Source organism: Salmo salar, chromosome 15, assembly GCF_965601325.2.
Source record: "Salmo salar chromosome 15, fSalSal1, whole genome shotgun sequence".
Classification (NCBI taxonomy): Eukaryota; Metazoa; Chordata; class Actinopteri; order Salmoniformes; family Salmonidae; genus Salmo; species Salmo salar.
Window position 1 is genome coordinate 56,610,799 of NC_138305.1, and position 10,903 is coordinate 56,621,701.

Consider the following 10,903-nt stretch of genomic DNA (forward strand, 5'->3'; position numbering starts at 1 on the left):
TAACTAAACCTCTAAGAGCTAATTTCATTCAACAACATAAATAGCGAAAATGAAGCAATGGAATTGGTTAACATGGTCAACTTTATTTTGGGGTCCCACCATTTCAAGTTACAGTATCAATTTCAGAAAATATTTACAGTCAAGTCAACACACAAAAGAAAGTTGGAATGTCAATAAAAAAAATCATTGATACAACTCAAGATACAAAAACAGGCTCTTGTTTTCCTTCAAAAGAAAAAGGTAAACACTTATGGGAATGAATCTAAACTGTATGTGACCAATGCGGGTCAAGGGATTTTTGGATCGAGAAGGGGGGAAATTCCAGGTTCATGAACAAACATCAAAGTCATCCTGTCTTAATTTACAACACTTCCAGTGTAAAAGCAAACTGGTGTAGTTACAGTAACACTGCAGCTGAGTCAGTTGGTCTAGTCAACCTCCTCCATCCTGGATGTGTCCTCGTCTCCCTCCAGGGGAGGCATGTCCTCCACAGGGGCTAAGGTTGGCTCCTCGGGGGTCAGGTCATCCTCGTCAATACCTGGACAGGGGAAGGGAGGGAATAGAGTCTGTCAGTTACTGAACCTTAAACAATGTTCTCTCATATCTAGACCACTTAATGCTGAGAAAATGAAGGAGGGCTAGATGGAGCCATGACCATATTGATTACACCAACATGGGTCCTTCAGATCAGCAAACACAAAAGGAGTACAGACAAGGGGCTAGCATTGATCATATTGACAGCAAACATGGTCCTTGTTTGAGCAAACTAACTCACCCAGTCCTAGCTTGATCATTCTGTAGATGCGGTTGGAGTGTGTCTGAGGGTCATCCAAGGTGAACCCAGAGGACAACAGAGCCGTTTCAAACAGCAGAAGGACCAGGTCCTTCACTGACTTATCATTCTTATCAGCCTCTGCCTTCTGCCTCAGGGTCTCCACGATGGGGTGGTCTGGGTTGATCTCCAGGTGCTTCTTGGCAGCCATGTAGCCCATGGTGGAATTGTCCCTCAGGGCCTGGGCCTTCATTATCCTCTCCATGTTGGCCGTCCAGCCATAGGTGCTGGTCACGATGCAGCAGGGAGAGGAGACCAGGCGGTTGGACACTGTCACCTATAAAGGGGGGGAGAAGATAGGAGAGGTTGGTTATTAGGGAGATGATCAGAACATTGAATCAGGCAATTGTTGTACTGGCAGTGAGCATGTAAATACAGTGGCAAATATTGGTGGCATTTTTAAGGTAATGTCAAGCCTCCTGACATTTGTCTTAACATAAAGGACCCCTTCAGCAACATGATATATGTAAGCAATGTGATTAAGCGTTCTTACCTTCTCCACTTTCTTCTCCAAGATGTCCTTCATGATCTTGCAGAGGTTCTCAAACTGAGATTTCTGCTCTTCATGCCTCTTCTTCATGTCCTCGTCCTCAGGCAGCTCCAGACCCTCCTTGGTCACAGAGACAAGGGTCTTGCCGTCATACTCCTTCAGCTGCTGGACACAGTACTCATCAATGGGCTCAATCATGTAGATTACTTCCAGGCCGGCCTTTCGAAGGCGTTCCACGAATGCAGAGTTAGCCACCTGGTCTCTGGTCTCGCCTGAAACATGCAGTAGTTATAGCAACTTGAGAAACCAGGTTCTTATCATGTGACAACCTATGAACTGGACTGTACAGAGAGGAGTGTGTTTCCTCACCAGTGATGTAGTAGATATGTTTCTGGGTTTCCTTCATGCGTGTGACGTAGTCTTTGAGGGAGACCATCTCGTCCCCTGAGGCTGAGGTGTAGTAGCGCAGCATGTCTGACAGCCTCTTACGGTTCTGAGAGTCCTCATGGATCCCCAGCTGTGAGAGAGAAAACACAGGAGAGGTTATGTAGCCCTTTCCTGCAGTCAATGACAAAAACCGCCCTCTTTGGCCTCATGGGTGGAATTGTATTAATATTTTTCATAATTAATAAAGATGATAAAACTATGAAAATCTAGTGTTTCTATGTCAAACAGTTTTGTTATTTCAGTCTAATGTGATGTATATAAAGTGTAATATTGGGACGATGTAACGTGTACGCTAGGAGTCGAGAAGCAAGTACAGGGAGTGAATATTTCATATATAAACAAACATGGCACAATACAAGTAGCGTACAGACATGGAACACAGTCAATAACGCCTGGGGAAAGAACCAAAGGGAGTGACAGAAAGGGAAGGTAATCAGGAAGTTGATGGAGTCCAGGTGAGTCTCATGAAGCGCAGGTGCATGTAATGATGGTGGCAGGTGTGCGTGGTAATGAATAAACTGGCGACATCGAGCGCCAGAGAGGGGGAGTGGGAGTAGATGTGACAGTACCCCCCCCCCCCCCTCCCTGACAAGTGGCTCCATCCACAGGACGTTGACCAGAGAGACGGTCCCGGGGACCAGGAGCGGGCCGGTCGCCTCTGCTGAGGCGCGGGAACCTGTAGAACCAGCTGAGGCGTGGGAGCCCGACAAGCCGGCTGTTCTATGTTCATTTATTTATAAAATACACTCCCTGTACTTGCTTCCCAGCGTACACGTTATAGAATATCACCTCACCAAAGGGGCGCATCAGGGAGTGTTTTTGTAGGTGACGCCGGGACCAGGTGCCGCTACTGGAGCAACCAGGATGCCACAGCTGGCTTGTCAGGCTTCCGTGCCTCAGCGGGCTCGTCAGGTTTACAAGACTCGGTTGGCCCGTTAAGCGACAGTAGCCGAGTCTGCCGAGGATGCCTCAGCTAGCTCGTCAGGCTCCCACGCCTCAGCCGGCTCAACAGGTTCCCGCGCCTCTGCAGAAGCGATCGGCTCGCTCCTGGTCCCGGGACCGTCCCTCTGGTCGGTGTCATGTGGCTTGGGCCGCGTGTCAGGGAGGGGGTACTCTCACGTATACTATCTCTCCAACGCTCGAGGTCGCCAGTCTGCTTATTATTACGCACACCTGTCACATCATTACGCGCACCAGCATCTCAGACTCAGATTAGACTACTTTCCGGCAACCTGGGTAAAGCACTGAATAAACTTCAGTTAGTGCTAAACACGGCTGCTAGAATCTTGACTAGAACCAAAACATTTGATCATATTACGCCAGTGCTAGCCTCTCTACACTGGCTTCCTGTTAAGGCTAAGGCTGATTTTCAAGGTTTTACTGCTAACATACAAAGCATTACATGGGCTTGCTCCTACCTATCTCTCCGATTTGGTCCTGCCGTACATACCTACACGTACGCTACAGTCACAAGACGTAGGCCTCCTTATTGTTCCTAGAATTTCTAAGCAAACAGCTGGAGGCAGGGCTTTCTCCTATAGAGCTTCATTTTTATGGAATGGTCTGCCTATCCATGTGAGAGACGCAGACTCGGTCTCAACCTTTAAGTCTTTATTGAAGACTCATCTCTTCAGTAGGTCCTATGATTGAGTGTAGTCTGGCCCAGGGGTGTGAAGGTGAACGGAAAGACACTGGAGCGACGAACCACCCTTGCTGTCTCTGCCTGGCCGGTTCCCTCTCTCCACTGGGATTCTCTGCCTCCAACGCTATTACGGGGCTGAGTCACTGGCGCTCTTCCATGCTGTCCCTGGGAGGGGTGCATCACTTGAGTGAGTTGAGTCACTGATGTGATCTTCCTGTCTGGGTTGGCGCCCCCCTCGGTTTTGTGCCGTGGGGGAGATCTTCGTGGGCTATACTCAGCCTTGTCTCAGGGTAATAAGTTGGTGGTTTGAAGATATCCCTCTAGTGGTGTGGGGACTGTGCTTTGGCAAAGTGGGTGAAGGTTATCCTGCCTGGTTGGCCCTGTCCGGGATATTGTCGGGAGGGGCCACAGTGTCTCCCGACCCCTCCTGTCTCAGCCTCCAGTATTTATGCTGCAATAGTTTGTGTTTTATATCGGAAGTATTTTTCCTGTGTGAATTTAAGTATGCTCCCTCTAATTCTCCCTCTCCCTCCCGGAGTACCTGAGCCCTGGGACCATGCCTCAGGACTATCTGGCCTGATGACTCCTTGCTGTCCCCAGACACCAGGTCGTGCTGCTGCTCCAGTTTCAACTGGCCTGCATCTATGGAACCCTGACCTGTTCACCGGACGTGCTCTCTCTCTCTCACTACTGCACCTGCTGTCTCTAACTCTGAATGCTTGGCTATGAAAAGCCAACTGACATTTACTCATGTTGCACCCCCTACAATTGTGATTATTATTATTTGAACCTGCTGGTCATCTATGAACGTTTGAACATCTTGGCCATGTACTGTTATAATCTCCATCCAGCACAGCCAGAAGATGACTGGCCACCCCTCAGAGCCTGGTTCCTCTCTAGGTTTCTTCCTAGGTTCCTGCCTTTCTAGGCAGTTTTTCCTAGCCACTGTGCTTCTCTACATCTGCATTGCTTGCTGTTTGGGGTTTTAGGCTGGGTTTCTGTATAGCACTTTGTGACATCGGCTGACTCCATCACCTGGACTCCATCACCTTCCTGATTACCTTCCCTATACATGTCACACCCTTTGGTTCTTTCCCTAGGCGTTACTGACTGATGTGTTCCAAATCTGTACGCTACTTGTGTTTCTTGTTTTGTTCTATGTTCATTTATTAATTAAATACACTCTCTATACTTGCTTCCCGAATCCCAGCGTACACGTTACAGATGCAAACTCAAAATTGAATACATTTCAACTCTAAATCTTTTTTTAAGCCCATAACCATGTGTGTGATGTTTATACTCTTGTTTCAAAGTAGATTTGTTTAAGACTACCAATAATCAATCTGTATGATCCTGATTTATCCCACTGCAGTAAAAGGTTAAATAACTCTTCCCAAAAATATCTTTGTGTTACAAGAATTTGACATTTTCCAGGAAGTAACCCAAGTTTTGTAAATATGATACCAACAAGGGGCGTGTTGCTGACTTGTCAGTAAGGTTTTTCTGACTGTAATTAGTGTACTTATGCAAAAAATATATAAAGGGGTAAACGTGCCCTTTAAGATTAAAACCAGACAGATTTCACGTAATTTCAGCAGACATGAGAAAGGTGCACCCCCTGCAGATTGTTTCTACATGGAATCCAAGGTTTACCTTAAGACATATGCAATAACTGTAACGATATGCCATAGTCTGTCTAGTCATTTAAACACACTCCAGAAAGCCAGAAGATGATGGTAAGGAACTCTGTAAAGGACTGGGCCCTAAGCCGCTTATATCAGGTTTAGAGGAGACAAGATGGCGAGGGGATCAGTCGGGTGGTGACCAGTTAAAGGTTAGTGGAACATTCAACAACTACACCATTCAGAATGTTCCCCAAAGATTCTTAAAAGAATAGGTGATGATAAGGGTCATCATAGTGTCCACCTAGATCATGTCTACCACTAAATACAATGCATCCTAAATTCAGTTTAGGTTGACCTTTAAGGCAATGTTACGTAATGATGAAAGCTGAAGTGTGGTGAGCCTGCTAGCACAAAATGGCTGCCCTGTATCACCCATGTGGTGGGTGCTGCTGCAACATCAATTGTAAGAAAGAACTGGTGAGAATCTCTATAAATAATGCAATCCATTATTACTATGTTCTATACTAAAGTATGAAACTGAGAGTATGAAACTGACCTTGATGTTCTTGGAGAACTGCTCGTAGTACTTCTTGTAGTTTTCTTTGTCCTCTGAGAGCTCAGTGAAGAGCTCTATACACTTCTTGACCAGGTTCTTGCGGATCACCTTGAGGATCTTGCTCTGCTGCAGCATCTCTCTGGAGATGTTCAGGGGGAGATCCTCAGAGTCCACCACACCCTTGATGAAGTCTGGAGAGAACGACAGAGACAATTGGTCAGACATCTTCTCAATTAGATTATAGCTCCTTCCCAGATCTATGTGAGCATCTACTTCAGTTCTGTCTGACTCACTGAGGTACTCAGGGATAAGATCATCACAGTTGTCCATGATGAAGACCCTCCTGACATACAGCTTGATATTGTTCTTCTTCTTCTTGTTTTCAAAGAGGTCAAAGGGTGCACGGCGAGGCACAAAGAGCAGGGCACGGAACTCCAGCTGGCCCTCCACTGAGAAGTGCTGTGTAAGTAAACAAACAGAAGGCCAACTGCTGAAACCTTAATGTACATGTATATTTGTCATTATGAAATGACCTCACCCATTATCAACAGACTAATACTGGTACTATCTATGACTTCACAGATCATCGAGGGAAACTTAGTAAATAAACAGTGTGGGAACTTATTCTGTTGGCCAATATGAATAGAATATCCTCACCTTGACAGCCAGGTGTTCTTCCCAGTCGTTGGTCAGACTCTTGTAGAACTCTCCATACTCCTCGTTGGTGATGTCATCAGGGTTACGGGTCCACAGGGGTTTGGTCTTGTTCAGCTCCTCCTGGTCAATGTATTTCTCCTTGATCTTCTTCTTCTTCTTCTTCTTGTCACCGCATGCGCTGTCATGGTCATGGTCATCCTCCTCGTCTGAGCCTACGTCCTCGATCTCGGGTTTGTCAACCTCTCTCTTCTCTCCTTCTTCCCCATCCTTCTCCTTCTCCTCTTCCTCCTCTGCCTCATCGTCACTCACTTCCTTGTCACGCTCCTTCTCCACCTGAACAGAGAGGATCATGAGAATGTTAGGGGACACATTCATTGTGTTGATGTAATGTAGCTGACTTTAGGTGGGTAGTTGTCTGAAATATTTCAGTCACTGTGCCTGTTTTTCATTCAATATAAAAATGCTAAAAGTGAAATATCAGCATCAATTTATCATCCAGTCATTTACTTGTCCAATCTGAAATCAACTCCTAACCCCTCCCTTGACACCTCTTTTATGCAAACCTGAAAGAAAGTTTCAGATGGAGTACAACAATTTGGAGTTTCCACTATCTCATGCCTGCTAGCTCTTACAAAGAGTGTGATGGGATATCCGATGAACTGGGAGTGCTTCTTCACGATCTCTTTGACCCGTTTCTCCTCACAGTATTCTGTCTGGTCTTCCTTCAGGTACAGAATCACCTTGGTCCCACGACCAATAGACTCAGCTATAGTAGAGTGACATGGGAGTATAGTCAGTGTTTAGAACAGACCACAACAGGGGAACAACAGTCTGTAACTGTAGGCCTACATTCCTCTTCAGTTCACACAATTTATATAACATGTAAGCTCTGGTTAAGTTACGTGTACAACTATAATCTGTCCTTACCTGACGTGTCGACTTTGACGGTGAAGGATCCGCCAGCGGATGATTCCCAGATGTACTGCTCATCATCATTGTGCTTGGTGATGACAGTCACCCTCTCAGCCACCAGGTAGGCAGAGTAGAAACCCACACCGAACTGTCCGATCATGGAGATGTCTGCTCCAGCCTGCAGGGCCTCCATGAAGGCCTTGGTGCCAGACTTTGCAATGGTTCCCAGGTTGTTGATTAGGTCGGCCTTGGTCATGCCGATGCCGGTGTCAACCAGGGTCAGGGTGCGCTCCTCCTTGTTGGGAATGACCTCGATCTTCAGGTCCTTGCCAGAGTCCATCTTGGATGGGTCTGTGAGGCTCTCATAGCGGATTTTGTCTAGAGCCTAGTTGAATGAAAATACATAGGTCTAAATAAATCTGTCTTTTGACATCAATAGATTAACAAAACTCTTAATTGTATGTAAATGTATTCTGCAGGCTAAGTCAATATTTTATGTAATAAAATATGAATAGCTCCTAATAAACTATCTATAGATATGTAATAAAATATGAATAGTGGTGTAATAAACAAGTAATTAAAGTAATATGCCTGTGTGTATTTTGTAAATCATCAAATAATACTAAACTACCAAGTAGTCTAAACAAACGCCTGTGGTGCCTGAAGTACTCACATCTGAAGAGTTGGAGATGAGCTCCCTAAGGAAAATCTCTTTGTTTGAGTAGAAAGTGTTGATGATCAGGGACATCAGCTGGGCGATCTCAGCCTGGAAGGCAAAGGTCTCTGCCTCTTCCTCCATCGGGGTGTCATGGGCTTCCGGCATCTGTGGAGACACAACACACACACAAACACACGCTGAATGAATATACTGTAAACACACTGTGGAGACAAGGGGGCCCAAGGTGGCTTACAGCCGGTCCCCGTCTTAGGTTCTCAGCTGATGGTATAGAGAACAGCTGGTTCCATGTGAACTACAATCCCAAAGCTCTGTTTTAACATTTAGAAACTAATAATCATTGCTTGTGGTACAGTTTTGGAACCATTTGGAACTTAACTTTCATAACAGCAATAAATAATATTTCAAAAACAAAAGATGCACTTACTGTAAGCAGTTCAGCAAAGTTGCATCCTGGTTGCACCCTGCATAATTGTTTAAAACAGCCCCAAGCCGAGATACGAAACTTCCTCCCCAGATACACTCCATAGGAGAAGTTTGAAGCAAAAATTGGAGGGGAGGAAGTGTAATCTCGGTTGGAGGCAGTGTTCTTGAAAATACAGCCAGGTGCAACTTTCCTAAACTGCGTACAGTAAGTGTATCTTTTGTATTTTAAAAATGATTTCTTGCTTAATGAAAGCTAAGTTCCAAATGTATCGAGTGGAAGGCATTGGAGCAGCGTCGGAGCATTTCTCTCACAAGGCTGACAGATCGTTTTAACTAGCACTTATATTTCGCCTCGCCACACTCAACTAAGACAGTACAGCATGAATATAGGCAAAAACTGCTTCTCCAATCAAAATCCCCGATCATCCTTGTAGGCATTGTCATGGTGACGTCGGCTCGCAAAGCTCATGCGCAAAATATGTAATCGGGTCTTCGAATCAAAGGTACTCCTTCAATATAAAGTTGTTTTCGACGAAAATGAAACGTGTCAGTTTGTCACATTCACAGATTGCTTGGAGTAAAAACATGTTCAACTACTTAAGACATTGGTTCGAATCTACGTTGGGCCTTTTGATTTCGAGGTAATTAACAACCGAGGAAGAATTTTATGCTTTTCTCATTGATTTCCCAAACCTCGGCCTAGTCTGTTTGGTCTGTTTCGCAAGCGTTCCTGGAAGTCTTGCGATGTTACGCCTCTGGGTTTAGAAACGAGCGTGCCGGAAATTCGTGGAGTATTTGCATAATGTTCAGCTCTCCCCAACTTGGAGAGTATCTTGGTGCTGCTCAGTTCACGTTAATCGCCCATGCTCGCATCGCCCCAAAGGTCCTCCACCCACTTTGCTTCTCTTCCATTGGAAATGAATGGCTTTCCGTAGTTTTATCGCCCACCTCGTCTTCAGTTTAAAGAGGCACTGTAAAGGGGGCGTCCAATAGGTCAATGTAATACAATGGAACTGGAGTCATGAATAAGGGTTAAGCGTAAGCACATACTAAGAAGGAGGCACAACACTACACAACGCCCTGGCACTGCATTGTTTTCTGACAGCTTGCATCACTCCTTTGGCTGTGCTATCTGACTTAAAGCAAACAGCCCCTTGCAACCATCAAAAATTCCATCCCCAAATAAACGACTATTTATCAGCATGTTAGTCACAGTATGGTTATGATAGTCCGTCCACAAGCCTACTTCAGGTCAACGGGAATCAGTGAGACTCACTACGCTCTTAGAAAAAATGGTTCCGAAAGGGTACTTCTGCTGTCCCCATAAGAGAACCCTTGTTGGTTCCAGGTGGAACCTTTTTGGTTCCATGTAGAACCCTTTCCACAGAGGGTTCTACTTAGAACCCAAAAGGGTTCTACCTGGAACCAAAAAGGGTTCTTCAAAGGGCTCTCCTATAGGGACAGTGGAAAAACCCTTTCAGGTTGTAGATAGCACCTTTTTTTCTAAGAGTGTAGTAGAGATGTCACCGGCACAATAATAGTTTTCTCAAAATCATTGGACAATGCCGGAACTGCCATTCGGACAGTGAGTTTCAGTCTTAAAACTATGACAAACAGGTGGTGTAACAGACTGTCCTCATTATCACTGCTGAATTTACTTAATTACTGTAATCCACCCAGTGCAAACCAACAGCAGAGAAGCCATAGGTCCTTGCCATGTGGTGAGCTTACTGCTTCTATTTTTTAGGAACATTTTCTCCAATAAACTGAAATAAATTCCTTGTAAGGAAATTGATAGGCACATCATAAATTGATCATTTTGTACTCTGGACAGGCACACTAGAATATAAGAAAATGTAATCAAATATTATACATTCCACATTGCTGGTAGACTATGTAAGTACCAACCATAATGATGATGCACAGTTTTTAGAGGGACGGATATATTTCATTGGCTTTCATTCATTATGCCATGTCTCAGTGTAAACTGACCAAGCGCAACGGCCAAACATACTCCCCCTGCCGGTTCGCGCGGCAAATAACATGATTCTAGAAACTACCAGAACGATCGATCATACGTTTCCATCCTTTCTCAATCTCGAGACCGGGTACCATAACGAGTTTTAATGTGAATCTTTATGAATTTCCTATTTGAATAAATATTAGCCAAAATGTGATGGATAGTTGTCATGTCGACAGTGAAGTGACGTGAATGAAAATAATTATCTGAAAAGGATTATCAAACCATGTGTGGCAGTCAAGACCCAAATGTGGATGTATTGGCATAGGTTTTACAGGTCAACTTTAATAGAGAATGTGGTAGCCTATTCTGAAATAACGTCGTTAGATCTACAAATTAGGAAACAAAATGTAAAATACTTTTGAGTGGAATATTCTGATAGTTAAAATGTTATTTTATTAAATTATATTGATATTTTAAACTTCCATTGACTATATTAATTGGATAATGACACTCGCATCATCGTGTTGGAACATAAATGTTCTTTCATGTCTTACCTTGTTGTGGAAATATCCCTGAATTCTTCAGAAGTTGGTCGCCAAAGAAACGAAACCTAGCCAGCTATCGGAGAAGATGGAGAGGGGATAACTGGCTAGGTTTTATAGACGCTGAGAGTGTTC

At 44.6% G+C, this 10,903-nt stretch overlaps 1 protein-coding gene across 1 annotated transcript; it reads right to left on the minus strand.

The window, feature by feature from the left end:
- Positions 1–63: 63 nt before the first annotated feature.
- hs90a (Heat shock protein HSP 90-alpha) lies at positions 64–10,867 on the minus strand. The gene is made up of 11 exons (NM_001173702.1): positions 10,781–10,867; positions 7,835–7,984; positions 7,177–7,546; positions 6,882–7,015; positions 6,250–6,582; positions 5,886–6,051; positions 5,593–5,783; positions 1,692–1,839; positions 1,326–1,594; positions 776–1,109; positions 64–538 (listed from the first exon to the last, which is right to left on the minus strand). The coding sequence occupies exons 2-11, from the start codon at positions 7,982–7,984 to the stop codon at positions 429–431; spliced, it is 2,205 nt and encodes a 734-aa protein (NP_001167173.1). The 5' UTR covers positions 10,781–10,867; the 3' UTR covers positions 64–428.
- Positions 10,868–10,903: the final 36 nt, after the last annotated feature.